The sequence below is a fragment of the Lutjanus erythropterus genome, chromosome 12, assembly GCF_056507025.1.
Source record: "Lutjanus erythropterus isolate fLutEry1 chromosome 12, fLutEry1.hap2, whole genome shotgun sequence".
NCBI lineage: Eukaryota > Metazoa > Chordata > Actinopteri > Lutjaniformes > Lutjanidae > Lutjanus > Lutjanus erythropterus.
In genome coordinates, this window is record NC_139328.1 from 11,933,769 (window position 1) to 11,954,482 (window position 20,714).

Genomic DNA, 20,714 nt, shown 5'->3' on the forward strand with positions numbered 1-20,714 from the left:
CTGCAGGGACAAAACTTTTCTCTCCTGTCGCTCCTCGCAGGGCTGGAAAGCACAGGAAGGTCTGGCGAGGAGGCAACATGAAAACCTATCTCATGTGTTATTCATCAGAAGACTAAACCAGAGCCTGAAGGCAGGACAGGGTCTGCTGTGGCATCATTCTGTGAGTGAACCAACACCAACAGCCTGGTGTCACAGCAGACATTTTGACTTGTTAAACACAGGCGCGGCTCGCTGCGTTCATATCGGCTGCTTCTGCTTCTAGGACCCTGCTGAAGTAGCATGCTAATTTAATGACATGGATTATTGACACAGCTAAATGGAACACGGCCATCATTAACGTTATTAGTTACACCTGTGCTTTTCCTGCAATGACTAAGTGTGAAAAATGACCACTTCAAGATATCACCATAGAGCAGTGGTGGGATGTAACTAAATACATTTACTCCAGAACTGTACTTAATCACAAAGCAGAGGTACTTTACTTCACACTTCCACCACACCTCAGGGGCAAATACTGTACCTTTTCTCCACTACACATTTCTCTGACAGCTCTAGCTACCAGTTAGTTTTCAGATTCCAACTTTTCATACCTTTCTTGTAAAGTGAAAACCATGTGTCTCTAATTCTGGCGATTAGATTTTTTTTTTGTGATAAACTGAAGGATTAAGTGTTCCTTAATGAGTTGAGAAAAAGCCGCCTACTTCATAAGTTAAATAAACAATTTAAAAATCCTCTTTTATTTGCTGGAAAAGCTTTCTGAGCTCACGAAACGTTGACTTTTCAGAGATGCATGGTTCTCACAGGACAGCAATGCGACACATATATATGACCATCATATAGAATATGATGCATTGCTGCAGACTGACCTACCAAACAGTAAAGTAGTTCAAATTAGCTCAGTCTTAATATACAGCAGTGAAATACAACACACTAAACATGGTAAATACAACATTCAGCCTGAATAGATTTCACCAAACAATTTTTGCAATTTAAAGATATAGTAGAGTACTGCCTTCCTGAGCAGAGAACGACGTAACACGACCTCTATCTTTGTTCTCATTTAGTCGTCTCTGTTTAGCTGGGACAGCTGCAAGTCCCTCAGTCTTCCCTGCGTCCATTTTCAACATGACAGCCTGGTGAGTAACCTCTTCATATTACAGCTAAACGGTCACTAAAATATGTTTCTGAACCCTTTTGAATCGAAAAATAGGTGATGCAGCAACAGAACACTCCTTAGTTTGACAGTTTGAGAAGTTGTTTTGTTGGAAACAGTCATCACTACAGAGGGAACTCTAGATTTGTCTCTCGGAAGATTATTTTGGGTTGTTTTTTTTGTGCACGCTGTACAAACTAATCATGTTTTATAATGTGACAGTGCTTTGTTTAAGATCTGGGTAGGTTTAGAGACGAAAACGCTTAGAATAAAGGATAGATCATAATTTGGCACAAGATGTTTTGCAGGTCTGGGACAAAATGGTGGCTGCTCAGTTACAATCTTTCTCGTTTACAATGAAATGGTCAGTAAAATATGTTTATGAAAATATTTTAAGCAAGAAATAGGCAATTTATGAACATAATCTTGGTCCACATTTTATCAGCACTGCCTGGTTTGACAGTTTGATCAGTTTTGTGGGCAGTGTGTGTTCAGACAACACGTTTTTCACCAACTTTATTGAGAAAACAAGACGTGCGTTTGTTTCGGTCTGAGATGCCGGTGCTCTACAGTGACCTCTAGGGTAAATGTTGTATACAGCACCTTTAACACAGCGGTAATGTTATTTCAAAAACACCATAAATGATAGTAGAACATTGACAGAGACGGTTTTGCACCATAAGTAAGTCTATCTCTACTTTTTATATTTTATTTACAGTTTGTTGATAACACTTACAGACTTTTATTTAAGATTTTGAATGCAGGATTTTAATTTGTAGTGGAATATTTTCACAGTGTGGTATTTAAAGGACCTGAATACTTCGTCCATCACTACTCATCATATCTACTACAGTTCCTCTAAGTGTACAGCATTCAAACAGGTATGATCATTGTGTATTTAGAGCGACATCATGGTCCTGGGTTTAATTCACTTAATTCAGTACTTAGATGTAAATATATTATATCTGTTAAATTAACTTGGCTGCCGTGGTATGGACAGCTAAACAACAGAGAGCCATGAAGCAGCTTTCAGTGACGTCAGCCCCTTAAGGACGTTCAACGTAGAGGACAAGCACTCAAAAATACGCAAAATACAGCTGGCCTCAAAAATGTATAATAACATCTATCTCACTGAAACTGTTAAAACTGTAAAAAAGCAACGTTTGTATTTTGTAACGTAAAATAGCTGTCTTAACAAACTATTCAGTCCAGCAAGCATGATGGGAAATCAGGGCACTATTTTAGACTGGGGAATGATTTTTATGTTTCATTGCAGTGTTGCCAGATTGAACATTTTCCATGCAGTTGGTTTGGGTTGCACTGTGTAGGTTAAAATGGGTTTGGGAGGGTGGACAGAATGTAAGCTGTTTTTCATTATTGTTATTCATAAATATCTTTGTTACGTGAACACCTCCAGTCAATTAGCACAATTGTGATATGAAATAATTTTTATTCATTCTGCTGCGAGGAGATCTGCGCCTGTCGAATCTGTACTTTCATTATGACAGAAACCTCTTGCAACATTACAACATCATTATTTGTTTGGCTTTTTGGTAGCATGGGATTGCATGTACTTTTCTTTTTCTCTAATCATGCATGTTTACCTGGGGCAAACCTATAATTTATTTATTTTTAAAGAACAGAAAAGGAAAATAGTTTTATAGTTGAACCACTATATTATTGCTTATGTTTATGAATTCATTTGTATTGTTTATTATAGATAATATTTGGGCAGTTTTTCATTAATTTGAGCAGACTTTGAATAATTATTGGACTGGAAGTCATTAAGCCAATCTGGTAACACTGTTCCATTGCCTGCACCAGTGATTTAATTTGCCTTAGATGATACCACCAGCAGCTGATTGCTTGGTGGTGAGTTTAGCTTCTAAAAACTGTAAACGGGGATTCATCTAACTTGTCTCTGTTGAAAGGTAAATTAAAAAATGAGCCTACCAGCCCCTCTAAAGCTAATTAACACATTATATATCTTATTTGTTATCTTTAGATTAACCATTTAGCTGAGCTACCCTGCTGCTGGCTAGCTTCATTTCTACTGAACAGACATGAGAGTGGTGTCAATCTTCTCATCTAACTCTCTGCAAGAATGTGAATATGCCTCTCTTTCATGACTTTATTCCTTCATCTATCCATCTTAGTTTTTTCTTATTTTGTTGTGCAACCATTGTATAATGCTAATAAAAAAAAAGAATATCTTGTAAGATGATTTTATGCAGGTTAAAAAAACAAAGATGGAGTTGATATTCTCAGCTGCAAGGATGATGTGATACTCAAGCATCAGGAAAGAGATCTAGTATGTTTTTATCTGCATTGACTGTGCTGCTGCAAACACACAAAAGCTACTTGTTGCTTCTGTTGTTGTTTCCTCAAGGATTCACTCCACTGTAATGTGACCCTGTTGACTTTGCAGCGCTGCCTTTCTGTTGCCATTCTGTGTGTTTGCCTGTGTTTATGTACCAATTAAACGATGTCCTTGTGTGTGTGTTTGTGAGCGTCTGCGTGTGACTCCCAGGGGTGTGTCGCTGCTGTATCATGGTGTGGTCGATAAGGGAATCTGCCCGTGTGACACAACGGATTACTGCTGCCTGGTCTCAGCCCAGAAAAAGACTGTGAGAGGACTCGGGAGAAATGGCAGCTCCGCTCTGCTGCTCTAATTCTGGCTGACAGAAACGTTATAGGAGAAATTTCCTTCACTCGCTTTAAAGTTCTGTCTTCATTATTAATGATCTGCTTCGGAATACATTTCTTTTTTGATTAGAGAAGAGAACATTTGTAAACATGAAGCGTTGCACGGGACATTAACAGGAGATGGGAGTCTCATTTTTAACAGGGGGAAAAGAATAAAGCCTTGCTCAAAGACACTTCAACAGAACACTCTGCTGCTGCAGGAAAAGGCAGCTAAAATCACCGCCTGGTTTCATGACACACCTCCTGCAACCAATGTGATAATTTGATCTCTTCTCCTTCTTGAATTAAATGTTGTAATTACGTAGCGCCACTGATGATGCCACCATGTGCAGGTCTGAAATCCCTGAATGTGACCATATAACCTTTTTCAATTCTAATGAGAGGTGAATGGCAAGCCCTTTCAACATTTAATCAGCAGGGCAGCAAACTAGTTTTTGCAAGAAGAAATGACTTTTAGGCATATCAAAAGGTTACTGTGATATGTCAAAATGTTCATTTAAGATACCGGTAAAATAATTTGAACATGTTACAAATGATTTAGTTGTAAAAATATATTTGATTTACAAATTTTAATTTGATTACATATATAAGTTATTCATTTTTCCCCTATAATAATGAGATACTGTATCTACTACTGAATTTCCACATATCGTAAAAAGATCCTGACTAGTGTAAATCTGTTAAAAGCCGCTGAGCTCTGCAATTACCTACCTCAAACTCTGGTTGTTACAACTTGCTATAATTTGCCAAACATATACTTGTGATGTACTATTGTGTTTAGCTTTGTATTGTATTGTGTGTCTTGTGTGGTCTTCTTTGTAGAACTTTATGTCATCGTGCTGCCAAGGGGCTGCAGATACGAACTAGCTTTAAGATATAATCTGGTGCAATACATCAAATGGTGACATTTATGTTTTAAAGTGTGCATGGCCCCTTGTAAATAAAAATACATGAACAAAATAAATTAGAATTGCAACCTTGCAGTTACATTATGGATATGTCGACTTATTATATTACTTATTATCGACTTTATAATAACATCAAAGCAGAATTATAGATATTTGTAACTGAGTTTGAAAAATGGTAAAAATCAGTTAGATGTAATTAAGTTACAGATATCTAATGAACACTTCTACCAATAAGATATCATGAATTAACATTTTGACCAGTGAGAACTGTAGACATGTTTGTTTGGAATTCTAACTGGTCAAAAATCAGTTGTTGCAACTGATTAAATATTAAAAAGGGCTCATAATACTAGGTGGCATTATGTGCCTCTTCTTGGATCTGGATGACACGCTTCTATCTGTGGCAGCAGGTCGTTTTAGTTACAGAAGCTGTGTACGAAACCATGGCAACTTGACTTTTTATTTGTTTGTTTTTTTGGTACAAGTAGGATTTCGGGGTTCTATTGGTGTCGTCAGTACAGCCGGGGCAAATACCCTGGAAACAAAGCAAGAGCTCACCTACTGTACTGTACAGTATGTTGATGTGTACAGTGCAGTGTAGAGATGGTGCATTGATTGTAACACAACAGTCTCTAGTGGCAAAACAGACACAGTGCACGGAAAGGCAGTGTGCCTGGCATTTTAAACATCAACTGGATAAAAACTCAGTTATTTTAACAAAATGGCAGACAAGGGAGTAAACTAACGCCTGATCTGCAGTACTTGCCCTTTCCACCCTGTAAAAGAGCTTCACTGCTGATTATCAACAACACAACTAATAAAGCTAATCCTCAAAAGAACAGCATTGAAAAGATGCCTCGAAGAGCCTTCACTTAAAAATAAGAAACAGACACATGAACGCGGGGAGGAAAGGAAAATGGGAACGAGCCGGTTTAAAAGACGGTTATATTTAGCCGCACGCTCAGATAAAGTTCAAAAAAAGCCGCAGAAATCTTTAAGATCCACAGTGAAGTTACATCTGTGGAGTGAGCTAATCTCCTGTGAAAAGCGGAGAGGGGATGTGACTGTCATCAAGAAGCAGAAGATCAAAAAACGAAGGCTGACAAAAGGAGTGATTTTTTTTTTCACCGCATGAATATTTAATCAGTTAAATTTCAACCACGCAGCTACTGTTAAAATGAAAATATCAGTGGAAAAGTGAAGGGGATTTAAAATGTGATCTGAATAAAACTTGAATCACTGCATGGAGCCTTAATGACAGCTGATGATGATGTGTTTGTTACTTCACACAATCTTCAGAGCAGAAAATCTACCACAAGAGACTCAGCATCAGCCATTCTGCAGGATCCTCGTCTCTCCTCATCAGGGAGTAATAAGGCTTCTCTGTATTTAAACACTGACTAATGCCCACTGTCAGCTCGTGTAATAATATAGTAAATCATCAAGAGGAAGAGGGACAGTCTCCCGGCGAGGCAGCAGCCTGCTGACGTGCTGTTGACAGGTCTGTAGAGGTGGTGGGGGGAGGGCAACGCAGCGAGGGATGATCGATGGCATGTCGACAGAGCATCGAGGTGCTGGGTGGGGGGGATGGATGACCTGTTGAGACACCCTCTGGGAACAGAGGAGCCAAAAAAAAAAAAAAACAGGGGTCGATAGTTAATATGTGTCAGCACAGGAGTAGAGGCTCATACTCATTAGGAGCCAAAGGGGAACGACTGTTTTTAGATTGGAAGGGAAAAAAAAAAAAAAAAACTCGCCATGCTCGTTACGATGGACGTAACAGTTTGGATGACACAAGCACAGGATGCTCGGTGCGCAATGTGAGAGCTGCGTCATCTCCAGATGGCAGTCAGAGCCACCAAACGAGCCGCAGCGTGTGTGTGTTCCCAGAGCTTACACTGCCTCACCCTCTCCACCTTTGCAACCATGGCAACGCCGAGCAAGAGGTCCTGCCGAGGATGCTGTGCTGTCCTGAGGGGAGGAGCTGCACCGGGTGACAGCATGTTTGAAGAGCACAAAGGTCTGCGTGGTCAGAAACCTTGCATTGAGTTTTCTTCTGTTAATTTCTGTAATTTCTTTTTTAAATTTGATTTTGTTTTATTTTACAATTAATCTCATACAGTTTGTCTTTTGTTTAGCTGTAAAAAAAAAAGCTTTTAGTATTTGGGTTTTAATTTGTTGCCTTGAATAAAGCACTTGGTTACCTGAGGTTTGAAAAGTGCTCTAAAAATAAAGAATTGCAGTTTAGCTCAAATTTGATGAGGTTTATGATCCAGCCAAGACCTTAAAACTGCTAATCAATATTTTTATATTCCTAATGAATCAAATCACTAAACGTTATGTGAAAGGGGTTGAAGTGATAAAGAGGAGAGAATTACTGTATCATAAACTCTGCAGTTCCCTTCAGCTCTATGGTTTTTGCTTTTGCACTTGCAACTTTACTATTTTGTTTCACTCTCACAACCTTTCATATCTTTTTTTTTTTTTTTTATCAAAAGCTCTGAAAACACATTGCTCAGCACCAAACAGCAGACAGACAAAGTAAGCAACTAGTTGGTGAACATAGTGGAGCAGCTAAAGAAACAGATATTTCCCAGAGGAGTTGGCTGGAGAGCAAAACTGAGCTAAAGGGAGAGGTAATATTGGACCTCATTTTATCAGGGGACAGTAACAATCAAAAACAAAAACTCCAAATGAATGCTAACTGCTGGATGCATATATAAGCATTATGTTTGTCATATCAGTGTAAAAGGTGATACAGATGTCAGTTATGTGTTCAAATGTTTTCACTGCCCCCAGGTGGTCAAAAAAACATTTAACATAGGTTTACGAAACTGGCGCGCGCAGCACAGAGGCTGAAAGTGCTGCAGTGAAAAAAAAAAATCTTTTGTCTCCTCAATTTCGAGATTTTGTTTTTTATTTTTTAAAATACATTTTGTTATAGTCAAACATTTGTTTTATTTGTTAACAAATTTAATAATAGATTTAATAACTGACCATGTGTGGGTTTTTTTTTTCATTTTTTAACAAATACAGTATAAAAGTGCTTTCACATTAGATACAATTGCTTTGTCGCTTGCCCCCCTTTTCACTTCCTTGCTGTCCAGAAAGTGTAGAAAAGCCTGCAAATCACAAGATGTAGCAGTCCATTTCCTTGCTTTGGCACAGTTAGTATTAGGGCATTTAAAACATTATGATACCAGCACCAGTACCAATACCCTTAAACTGATCCTGATACCAATAAAGTACTTCATTCAATATCTTATTTTGAAAGTTCTTCTTTATGAAAAAGGCTTTGCTGTGATTGGCTGCAAGCAAAGCCATATACATACTAATTTTTTTCTATGTCTGGGGACTAAAAAGATTGAATGCAGGTATCGTTTCACTGAAGTAGTTTTTATGTTACTTGGTTCTGGGTTATTTCAGTCGATACCTAAGAGGTATTGAGTGCTGATACTAGTATTTACACCATTAACCATACTCAGGACCACTCAAAGAACCATGCTCAGGTATGTTATGCAGTGTTCAGACTAATTAAGTGAACTGGACTTTAGGCTCAAGTGTAATTGGATCTGAGCCTGGGACCCTGATGTGAAAACCCCCTAATATCTTAGCTTGTGCCGTTAAGAGGAAATTGCCACAAATAAAATTGTCATATAAAACAGCAGGTACAACGTGACCACAGTACCAAAAACACAATGCAAATGGATTCCCTGGTGGCTTTGGTATTTAAAGTGCAGACCATGAAAAGCAAAAACCCTGATTTGAATCCAGCGAGGGACCTTTGTTGCGTGTCATTCCTCATCTCTCCCTCCTCTCATTTCCTGCCATCTTCCAACTGTTGACTCTGATAAAGCCATTAAATCATCCTCAAATGCCCGCTTTTACCGCACATCTGGCCTTTTGTACTGGCCTGTGTTGTAAGAGGGGAGTCATCTCAGGACACAGCATTGCTTGGGATGAGTGCAGCAGGTAGCAAATCCAGTGGCAGCCTTCAGTAAGCAGTCATCACCTGAAGCACTCAGTTAGCCCGGCTGTAGAGATAATGAGGACAGCCTATCACATCACGCCGCTCGCTCTTTCTTTTATCTGCCTGCTCTTGTTGAGCTCCGTCTGGCTGATTTATCTGAGCTCCGGACCTCAAAGGAAGCACAGAGCTAAAACTAAGACTTGGGAACCGGGCCAAACTGTCTTACTCAGATCTGGAGTATCTCTAAGTAGAAGCCACAGTTAAGTGCATATGAGGACATGCTGGATGTAAGCGTGAGCATGTGTGTATCTCAGCCCTGGGCAGCAGTATCGAACGTGAATTAAACCGCACAGTCTGTGATTAATGACTCACTCCTTTTAAACTCCAATTTCCCACAATCCAAAAACAGAATAACACAATTTTGAGGACGGGGAGTTTTCCTTTGATAGAGTGAAATTTTACCAATGTGGCGTTTAAAGGGATAGTTCGGCTTATTTTACGTAGGGTTGTATCAGGTCCGTATCCCTAGTGTATCACTGCATTCACATGCTGCTTGGATGGTTCTGTTTCCTGAGACAGGAAGTCAGGTTGAACAACGTGGATGTTAGGGTATATGCTGAATCTGTTTGTATGCTATCAGGGTTATTTCTAACTCATCTAGGTCACTCTATCTGTACAACACAGTTATATTACCAATTTCACATGAGCAAAAATTGATGTGCAATATGTGAATTTGTAAAAAGTTATCAACTGAGCAATTAATCTTGTACATAATGTTTCTGTACATATGATGTCAACAGACAACTCTGCATCTCATGTAACAAATTTCTTTCTTTCTGATGTTGTTCTAACTTGATGATTTTTTCATTTTTCATTCTTTCAATGCAAAATATTCCCTACAACAGCGGGGTGCACCAGCATGGAATCGAAAAGTATTTTAGCCACTTAGAAAAGGTCCACTTAAAAAAAAAAATCTATATCAGTATTAAGTTTACAGTATGTTCAGAAAACTCTCACTACTTAACCCTGCTGCCAGAAAACCTTTTCTGTAATAAAAGCCAAATATCACTCTCTCCAAACCAACCTCTCTCCAAATCATCCATGGGTGAAATCAGTAATTTTGCCTCGCAGAACCCGGGAGATGCTTATCTATTTCTGTCTCAATCTGTTAGTTTGCTCTTGTGATTGACTTTGGTGCTTCAAAAGGATAATTTGGATTCACCAAAGTCACAAAATAAAACGCACACAAAAACAAAACAAAAACAAACAAACACAGAAACAGACTGAGGCAGCTCTTGTGTTCTGAAGGGAAACTGTTTTTGCCAAGGGAGTCTGGTGGCTTTGGAGAAATTTAAGTTTGCCTTACATCACAGCTGCTGCACGTCGGAAAAAGCTGTCTGATGGCAAGGTAAAGTGGTGAAAATATTTTTGATAGAGTGTAAGCTTAAACTGTTTTTTTGTTGTTTTTTTTCAGGCAGACCTTTTTTTAAGAAGATAAATTATGTTCTGTTGCTAACAGTGTCCACAGGGGTTTCTTTCTTAGATTCTGTGTTGCTTCTTCTCTCCGCTTCTCCAAACCGAGGGCGAAGACCGTCACCTCCTGTAACTAATACCCTGACTACCAATAAGTACCTCATACAACCCCCACATTAAATAATCCAGCCTATCGCTTCAAGCAAATTAATTTAAAGATGACAACCGTGCAGGTGTAATGACGCCTCGCAGGATGAAGGCCTGCAACATCCAGCCAAGAATACACCCTGAAATATGATGGCTGCGCTATAAAAACACTCCAGTAATCTCTAAAGAGAAATCAGAGAGCTCATAGCTCTTTGTGTTCATCCCCAGAGATGCAGCCTGTTGTAACCTTGATGTTTCAACACCACCGTCTTTGCCACCAGCCTGCTCAGAGAAAATATTTCTCTGTCATGAGGGCATTGTTGTAGGCTAAGTAAATTTCAAGCAGAGGCAGCCCATTAAAAGTAATATTAAAACACATGTTCAGTGTACTTTTAATAAAAAATCTGTTGCCTAGGCAGAGGAAATAATGACTAATGCATTATAGAGCAGCATACCGGTCTCAGATTAAGGTAGGCCTGAGGGAAATGAGCCTTTCACTAATGACTTGTGCTTAGAGTTAAACATGAAGTCACAGTTGTCGTCACAAAATCACAATAAGCAAGCAGCAAGGTTTAGGTGTTTTGAGTGAAAATGTTATGTTTTCTCATAAAATATTAATTTCTGTGATGATCAACAGCATAAATAAATATAATGTGATTATTTATAAACTTATTAATGTAATTATGATGCAAGGCAGTAGCTGAAATCAGTGATTAAAGTACAGTCTGTGTTAAAAGCTCTGAGATTTAGCTTGAGGCAGGAATCTCTGATGTGCCTTAATTATAATCTGTAAAATGTTAAACTCATTTAGGAAACTGACAGGTAATGAATACAAAAACTCTAAATCCACATGATCGTGTTTAGCAGAGATGGTTTAGATCACCAAATTAAATCAGACTATTTTTAGTGTTTGAGCCATTAAGGAGGAGTCACATGGACATTTATTCCTTAATTTACATCTTTTGAATCTGTGAATCATTTGGACATCTTTATATTTATATAAAGAATGAACCACAAAGGAAGGAAATCATTCCACTGTTAAAATGTTCTGTTCTTTGTCTTATTTTACTGGTCACTCATTTGCACAGATATGGTCTTTTATCTGTAGCGAGGAGGTCATTTGATAACAGCTGAAGCCATCTAATGTCCCCCGGATCCACATTCTTCACTTTAATTTTATAATCTACATGAACAAAATTGTATTTCATGTGATTTTGTTGGTTTGCTCTGTGTGACATCAAATGCATGTCTGTCTGTGCTTGGAGAGGGATCCCAGTACCCATTTTTCTGGGTATTGAGATATGGGAGATTTTTAGTGCAACACGTGCAAACCTGGCAACCTATGAGGACGCAGCAGACCAGGCCAATGCACAAGGCAGCTGTCAACAAAGCTTGTCAATGATGCTAGAAAGAAGATAACAGCAATATTTAAAGTCTGCAGCTCAAAAACCAGTGACACGACCTCCACTTACAGACGTACTGACTGGTGAGCTAAAAAGCTAATCAAGCAAAAGTCAGACTTAAAATCAATCCTGAACTTTATTGAGAAAACATATCGTTAATGTCAAAGACAATCGGGGGACTGATTCGTGGCAGTGTAACAGGTCATTTAGGAGGCTTGTTATTGATCGCACAAAATGTCAGATATCTTAAGATTTACAAGGTGTTAACAGTCCTTGTTTATGTTGAAAATAAAACTTAACTTTTCAGAATCACTGTCTTTTAACAAATTTAAATGTGGAAACTGGGTGGATCACCAGAATTTTTCTTGACTTGTGTTTCACATGATTTATTTTATATTTGAACAATGTAGTGTGACTTATATTTGTCTCATGAGCTGCACGTCTGGTTACTTCCTGTCAACGCTATCCTTAAGTTGCTACTTTTCCCAGCTATTTTATTGTTGATAGTATTTACCATTTGTTTTGTGTATAGTGTCTTTGAGTATTTCGATAATCACCTTAGTGTCTTAGATAGCAATTAACACCATTAGCTAGCTGGGAAGCATCGTCGTCTATATGCAAACTCGACAGAAACAAAATCAAACTCACCAAATCGTCTTGGTTTGACTTTCCATTGTTCCATGAATCATCGACGCTGGTTATTTAGTTGAAAACACTTAATTCACAGAGTTAGATGTAACAATATTCTGGCTATATTCGCTGTGTTCTCTGATGTCCGGCCTCCCCCTCAATTCTCTACTCTGAATTAAGGGTTTAAACCAAACGGGAGTTGGTGATTCTCGTAGTAGATTTATTTCGTTTCTGTTGAGTTTGAATGAAGATGATGATGCTAGCTAGCTAGCTAATGTTGTTCATGTCTACCTAAGACACTAAGATGATTATCAAAATGCTCAAAGATACAGTAAACACTATTAACAATAAATAACTGTTATCCCCAACACTGATGTGAAATGCTCAAAAACACTTTACATCATGCACCAAGCTAACTGTGAAAAGTGAAGTAACTAACTGAAGGATAAAAAGTCACTGAGTTAGTAGGCGAAGCTAACATTACTATAGATTTGACAGGAAGTAAGTAAATGTGCAACTCATAAAACAGGTAAATGTCACACTACATTATCCAAGTAGAGAATAGTAGGGAAACGACTTGACCTACTTGATTCTCACCACAGTGATTTGGGACCTTCCTGTGACTTGAAGGTTAATACTGGACACTTACTTGTGACCTGCACATGTGTGACTCCCTCCCACCTCTGCACACCAACAGAGAGAAATGTTTACATTTCCTCTGCTGTGCATAAAAGAAAAGTCAATCCATGCCCAGTCATGAAAGTGTCCCCGGGGCTCCAGTCTGCAGGTAAAATGTCAGCCTATTTCACCTTTACATACAACAAGAATCTATTGAGGACGCTTGTGGGTTTCTATTTGCAGTAAAGGGTAGTGAGGAGGAGAAAGAACTACTGCTGATGTCTCCCTGTGTGACTCAAACTTGAACACGAAATACTGATGCTTACACACTGAGTGCAGAAACAATTAATCAGTCCCACAGCACACACACCTCTCCAGCAAACAAAGATGCAGTGCCTGCATTTTGTGAGCTCAAGAGCTCAGAAGAACGCTGCGGTAAACAAATTAAACAGTTGTTTACAAAAAACCTAATTATTTCCATTTTTTCACCAGCTGTGGACAAAAAACAAACAAAGAAAGCAGCTCAACCTGCATCTGGAACTGAGGGATATTGGAAAAAGGCTGAACAACCGTGCAGGTAAATATGTGGATAATTTAATGACATTCAAGACATTTCCAATTCAATTTTTGCCCTTTACCTCTGCAAAATAAACGGAAACAACAACAGTGATTTTAAACTTTTACTGAGGGATATAGCACTCCTTGAAACAGTCTCCCCATCTCCTGAGGCTAAAGGCAATTTCATGCTCCAGCACGACTCAGGGGGACATCAGGAGTAAAGGTGACCTCAAGGTTAACAGTGCAAACCTGATAAATATGTTGGAAACCCAGCAACGGCACAATAAAAGCTCCTGGTCACACTCCTGAAATGCAATCGCTGGGTTTAACTGCCCGAGAAAATCCTGATTTTGAATTTTCCAGCGATGAAGTATCTCATTAGATAAACACCGAGGCTCTTAAAATGAAATGAGGGAAATATGACGAGCACTAGGTGTTGCTGTTGACAGCCGGAGCAGTGTCAGTGTTGAGCCTGTTGCCAACCTTATCACTTGATTCTTGATGTGACAGACATCAATAATTCAGAGGAACATTGCAGTGTTGGCAGCTATTTAAAGATGAAAGGCCAGTCAAATGTACTTGTGTTTGCTGCTGGTGTGAACTGGTGTCATCTGCAAACCAGTGACACAACAAACTCTATCAACAAAACACTGTGGAAGCAAAGCGTTTTCAGGCAAACCAAAGACTGACTAAGAAAAAATGATAATAGTTATTGTTATACTTAAACTAATAATGATTTGACACAGAATATTGATTTAAATGATTTTATGAATTAAAAAAACATTTTATTGCTTCTACTATGTCTCCAACAGTCTATGTTCAGAGCGTTGTCCCTAGCAACGGCCTATAACAGACCGTAGGATGCCCTTATTGACCAATCACAATCAAGTATTCAACATTGCTGTGTAAGCAGCTGTGTCCACATACTGGTTGGTCCTTTTTGGCTCAAGAGGAGATAATCAGCAAATATCTGCTACTGAATATCTGCCGTACCACCATAATGAAGACAAGACAGCCAAGTGTTTTGACAATAAATTTTGATGACATTTTAACTATTTAAAGGTGTAATATATGATATTATGCCTCACTAGATGCCACTGCCTATCAAAATCCATTATTTGCCCTATTCAAGTTCAAGTTTATGTGTGGCGAAATCTCCAATTTTTTCTCCAAGCCAGGGGAAAGTGCAGCAGTCAATGAGGGAGTCTCTGGTAAGAACCTTTCTCATATTACAGCAAAGCAAATATGTCTCTGAGAACATTTCAGGCAAAAAAAAAAACAGGCAATGTAGTGAAACAATCTTAAACTTGATCGACAGTTTTATCTGAGATTCGTCAGCACTGTATGTTCAGACGCTGCTTCCTTTTTCTTTTTCTTTGCCAAATTTATTGACTACACAGAGTGTGCATTTACTTTGGTCTGAGATACTGGTGTCCTACTGCGCCCTCTACAGGCAGTGAATGTCACACACAGCACCTTTAAGTTATATTTTATGTTCTGCATTTAGCTGTATGGGTATTAAGCACGTTCGAAAGATAACTTGGACATCGTTGACTGAAAATGGTACAAATTTTTCCAAACACTGGTCAATATCAGGTCATATACTGTCTCACATGAGGGAACTTAATTCATTGTTCATGTCACAAATTAGGGCTGCATGATTTGGTTAAAAAAAAAAGTATTGAATTTATTTTGACTGAAATTGCGATGGCTGTATGCGACACAAATAGTGGAAATGAACAGACAATTTTCATGTTCACTGAAAAGAAAAAATAGAATCATGACATTGTGATATTTATGTTCCAAACAAACATGTTTTTTCCATCTGGAGAACAAGATTTTTAGACCAGAACATCTATGCAGCACTACAGTACATCATTATAATGTTGTTTTCTCACACATTTTTTCCTATTTCAAAAAACTGTGATTTCATTCTGGTTTTGCAATTTGAATATTGCACTCGGCCATACTGCAATTTTTTTGTGCAACCCTAACATCAAATGAAGACATATGTTGAACAATTATAATAAAAATGATGTATCTACAAAATATCATGGACAAAGCAGCGTCTTAAGCTACAGATCTTCTCATTCAACAGAAATTCTGTCCAAATAAGTGCAGCTTCTCTCAAAAATACAAGCTGAATATCTCTCTGGACTCTGTCTGTTGAACTTGTGAATATGTTTTATTTATAGTACAATAACTTTATTTATATATCATGTGGAGACAAGCTGAGAAAAACAGTTGCACATGCTGCTGTGGGGCTTTCTCACATTACCTCATTTATTTCTGTACACCATAAGAAATGTTTCTGAAAGCTTTTTTCCCCCAGTTGTTTTCAGTGATTTATAGGCATATGTAGACTTTTGTTGAAAAAAGACCTAAACTGAGGATAAAATCACTTTACATGTAAACAGACTGAACTGTAGTTTTATTTCTTGCAGTTTTCTGCTATATTCATGTGTATAACCAAGAACTTTCTATAATGTCTGTAATAAACAGTCGGCTGGGTTTAGTACTCCACTGAGAATCCCATCGCTTAAGTACAACCTTCTTTTCCAAATAAAGTTTTCTAAGATATCTTGAGATAGTATCACTAAGAATTTGTGAATCTTTATAGGCGCCTGGCTCATCCTTCTTGTATTTCGGGTTCTGGCAGCTTTATACTTTGGTCAATTTAAGAACTTATAAACATCATTTTCTCAATTTTTACAAAGACAATGAATGCAGAGAATATACTTCTGGACTCCTGAGGAATAACCACTAGCAATAGTAACAGGTCAAAGGCTGGAGACAGTTTCGCAGCTCATCTGAGAGGTCTATAACTTTCCTGTAGACATCTTCTTCTTTCACTAAATTTAGATTTTCTGGCTCCAGTACAGCAGCTACCAAGACAGTGACCCGCATACAAAACCAAAAGTCAAAGCTTTAAAGTGATCATGTAGAAAACATCACAGACTACATCCATCCATCCAGACTAAGAACCTTGCAGTGATCTTTTGAATCTCAGCACCATGCACAGCAACAAAGTTAAAAAAACAACACATAAATGTTTGTCTATTGTGATGTGAGCCAAATAAATAAGTGTAATGTGAATATTCTGTCCTCATTCAGTTGAAGACATGAGACATGCTACCTCTTCAACTGTTTAAAATAAGCTCACTGGATTTTGGGTTTAGTACTCCACTGAGAATCCAACTGCTGAAGCGTAACCTCCTTTTTCCAAATACAGCGTTCTATAATAAAGACTTGTGTATCTTTATAAGCAGGTGAGTTGTTTTTCTCCTGTTTCTGGTTCTCGCAGTCTTATACTTTGTAAAATTGACAAAATGATGTTTAAAAGATGCTAAACTGACCAACAAGAATACACCTCTAGGCTACAGAGAGATAACTAGCAGTAATAGGTCAAAGGTTGCTGGAGACAATTTCACAACTCATGCAAGAGGCCTGGGTCCAGTACAGCAACTACCAAGACACAGACCAGCAAAGAAAAGCAAAAATCAAAGCTTTAAAATTACCATTCAGGAAACATCACAGACCACGTCCTTCTATCCAGACTATGAAGCTTGTAATGGACTTTTCAATTTGAGCACCAAAAGAAATCAAATGTTTGTCTATTGTGATATTACCCAAAATGTGTATGTTGTCCTCCTTGATGTGAAGACTTGAGATATGTTACATTTTTCAACTTTTGGGAATAACCTGACTTGATTTCAGGTTTAGCACCCCACTGTAAATCTAACTGTTGAAATACTGTATTTCAAGTGACTATCATTGAAGATCTGTGCATCTGTACAGGTGCATTCCTGGGTTGTTTTTCTTGTATTTCAGGTTCTGGCATTTTTATGGTTTGTTAAACTGACAAAAATCATGTTTAAAAGTTGCTAAACCAGCCAAAGGCAATAATGTATGTATAAAAAAATCACTAAGAATAGACCTCTAGCAGGTCAAACGCTGGAGACAAATTCGCAACTTTTCCAAAAGGCCTTAGACATTCCCGAAGACATCTTCCCTTTTGACTAAATTTAGATTTTCTGGCTCTGGTACAGCAACTGCCAAGACAGTGACCCGCATACAAAACTGAAATATCAAAGCTTTAAAATTATCATTCAGAAAACATCACAGACCACATCCATCTATCCAGACTAAGAACCTTGGACAAGCTGTGCAAATTCAGCACCACAGACAGCACCGAAGGGAAACACACTGAATCACATCAGGCAGTGATGATTATCACATCATCTTCATCCTCATCTGTTATTTGACACCTGCCAATGATGTGGATGCTCTAAAAAACATCTTTTCCAAATACAGTGTTCTATAATAATATTTCCAGTGATTATCACCAAAGATTTGTGAATGTTTATAGGCACCTCTGTCGTTTTTCTTGTGTTTCAGGTTCTTGTAGTTTTATACTTAGATACTTAGTTGTCACAATGATGCTTACAAATCGCGAAACTGACCAAAAAGACAAAAAAGAATGAATGTTAGATTCTGGGTGTAGTACTCCGCTGAGAATTTTGAGTTAGTATCACTAAGGATTTGTGAGTCTTTATAGGGGCCTGGGTTGTCTTTCTTCTGTTTCGGGTTCTGGCAGCTTTATACTTTGTAAAACTGACAAGATGAAGTTTAAATTGACATGCACAGACAATCATGACAGCTATACCTCTGGGCTCCACAGGAATAAAGAATAGCACTGGTAACAGGTCAAAGGCTGCTGCAGACAATTTTGCAACTCATCCAAGAGGCCTATGACATCGTAGATGCCTTCCCCTTTGACTAAATTTAGATTTCCTGGCAACATGGTGACTAGCATACAAAACCAAAACTCAAAGCTTTCATTCAGAAAACATCACAGACTATGTCTATGCAGGCTGTCGAGTCTATGAACCTTGTGATGAGCTTTGCAATTCAGCACCACGGACGGCACCGAAGGAAAACTCACAGAATCACATCAGGCAGTGATGATTTTCACGTTATCATCGTGTTCATCTGTTAGACACTTGACAGTGATGAGGATGCTCTAAAAAACAAAGGTTTTCCAACTAAAAAAATGCCACAAAACACAAATTCAAGCAATAGTTAAGTTGCCATTTAAAAAAAAGCAACATTTTAAAACTTTCTTGACCAGCTTGTAAAAGTGAAACCAATGGGAGAACTTTTATATCTCCGGAGATATTCTCTACAGGCCTGCAACTGTCTGTGTGTGTACGCATAATTGTCTGACAGTGTGTGCTCTTTGAATGGGAATTATCTAAACTATACATCTGGAGATTATTAATAAGTGGGGATTATGTTGGCAAATAAAGTAGAAGGGTCTTACATCCTCGTCCTCCTGCAAGCATTTCTTGCGGTACTGGACGTGAGGTCTGCCATCGACGAGTTGCTGGGGGGTCTTCGTTGCGTTTTCCTCGTCTGCAACCTGTCCACCGAGAAGGTGGCTGGCCTCAGGTGGGTGCGGGAAGGAATTGGTGGTGTTGATCTTCCCGGTGAATCTCTGATAAAGCGAAGCCATAATACAGGTCCAGTCCAGATAAAAACAACTTACAGCATGTCACAGCCACACAGACGGGTCTCTCCTGATTTTTTGGGGGGCAGATCTATTGGTTTTCTGTGCGCTTCGAGGAGAACCGATGGCAGGCAGCCAGTTTTCACCTCCGGGATGGAGCAGAAAAGATAAGGTGAAGACGCACAGCTAGTAAATAAGCATCTATGGGTAGTGGATGACTCACAGGCAGGATTGATAGACCGATATAAAGCTGAATCCTTCGCAGCGATGTCCTTTTTAGCTTTGTCCAGGCGCACAGCAGACTGGTGGGCTGAAGGTGTCAATAGTTGCTCTCATCTGTATTCACAACACGTTGTCTCCCCTCTTCAGTCTCCCGGTGCCTCCTTGCAGCGAGATAGCTGGCGGACGCGCCGAGTTTCCGATCAGATATTCGATCCCCCGCTACGCTCCCGCTGATTGTCCACAAAATAAAAGAGCGGGAGATAATGTTTTCGACACTTTCGGCTCTGTTTTTTTGGCGGACTGTCCTCGCGGATGAGGAGCGTGAAGGACGCAGAGAGCCCGGCGGTACTCTCCGCAGACGCGCTCTGCATGAGAAGTGACCAGCAGCGCTGAGAGAAGAGCAGCTTTTACTGTAGCGCTGCACTTCTGCTCTGGGTGGCTGTATTTGTTTTTTTTTTTACGCACAAACATGCGCCAGCACCGCACAAGTTTCACCTGTATTCACCTTCATTTACAACCTCTGATGAAGAAGTCACACTCATTTGTGATTTCATGAACGGGGTCATATGTTTTTTTTTTTCTCCCATATGATCGCACATGGTCCCTGGACGGAGCTCGAGTGCCTCTCTGTGGCGCACTGGATTAGGGCAGGCTGACCACAGGCTTCTCAAGGGGTCGACTTCAGGTGTGAAACGACAAATATTCTTGTTGTTGCTCATTTTGGCTGAGGAAATTCAGCTTTAACAAAGTGAGTGATATTTTAAAGCTAAAGTCGAGATCAATAAACCTTCACATAACCAAATTTCCCAAAAAATAAAAAGGCACATGGAAGAAGAACCGATCAGGATGTTTTTCTAATTTGATATTACAGAAGAAAATCCTAACTCACTTTATGAATCCTAATTTATTTTAATTCCTCATATTTTATCTCAGGTTAGGAAATCCCAGTTAGTCAATATAACATTGCGTATCAACTTTTAAGTCCTTTTGCTAGCAACCGACAGTAGCTTTTCTCATTACGCTCAGCTAAACAACTTAGTAACCATTGTTGTTTTTTAATATACGAAAAAGTGTCGAAACTTGCATTGAAAAAATGGAGCAAAAACAAACACAAGCACTTTAAAACATGTAAATCTGAAATCGGAAATTTACAACGAAGCTAACTGGGGAGATAAAAGAAAGAAAGTGGGCTAAGCTAGCAGACACACCCTCTGCTGAGCTAACACTACCATTAGCTATTGTTAGCTATAGAGATAAAACAGTCTGGAAATTAAATATCACTATTGTAGTGACCAGAAATATAACTGTTGTCAGAATTATTGTAATATTGTTAAACTGTGTTGAAAATGTTCAAAAAGTACTGATACGCTCACTGAAATAATTTCACAAAGTTTCACACTGAAAACCTCTAAGTGAT

At 38.8% G+C, this 20,714-nt stretch overlaps 1 protein-coding gene across 1 annotated transcript in view; it reads right to left on the bottom strand.

The window, feature by feature from the left end:
- The window catches only part of LOC146317681 (A-type potassium channel modulatory protein DPP6-like), a 104,286-nt gene extending 84,639 nt beyond the window's left edge, over positions 1-19,647 (bottom strand). The window contains exon 1 of the mRNA XM_084732479.1: positions 18,890-19,647. Within this exon, the coding sequence (XP_084588605.1) occupies positions 18,890-19,081 (192 nt within the window). The 5' untranslated portion in view covers positions 19,082-19,647. The remainder of the gene's footprint in view (positions 1-18,889) is intronic.
- Between the last annotated feature and the right edge of the window lie 1,067 nt (positions 19,648-20,714).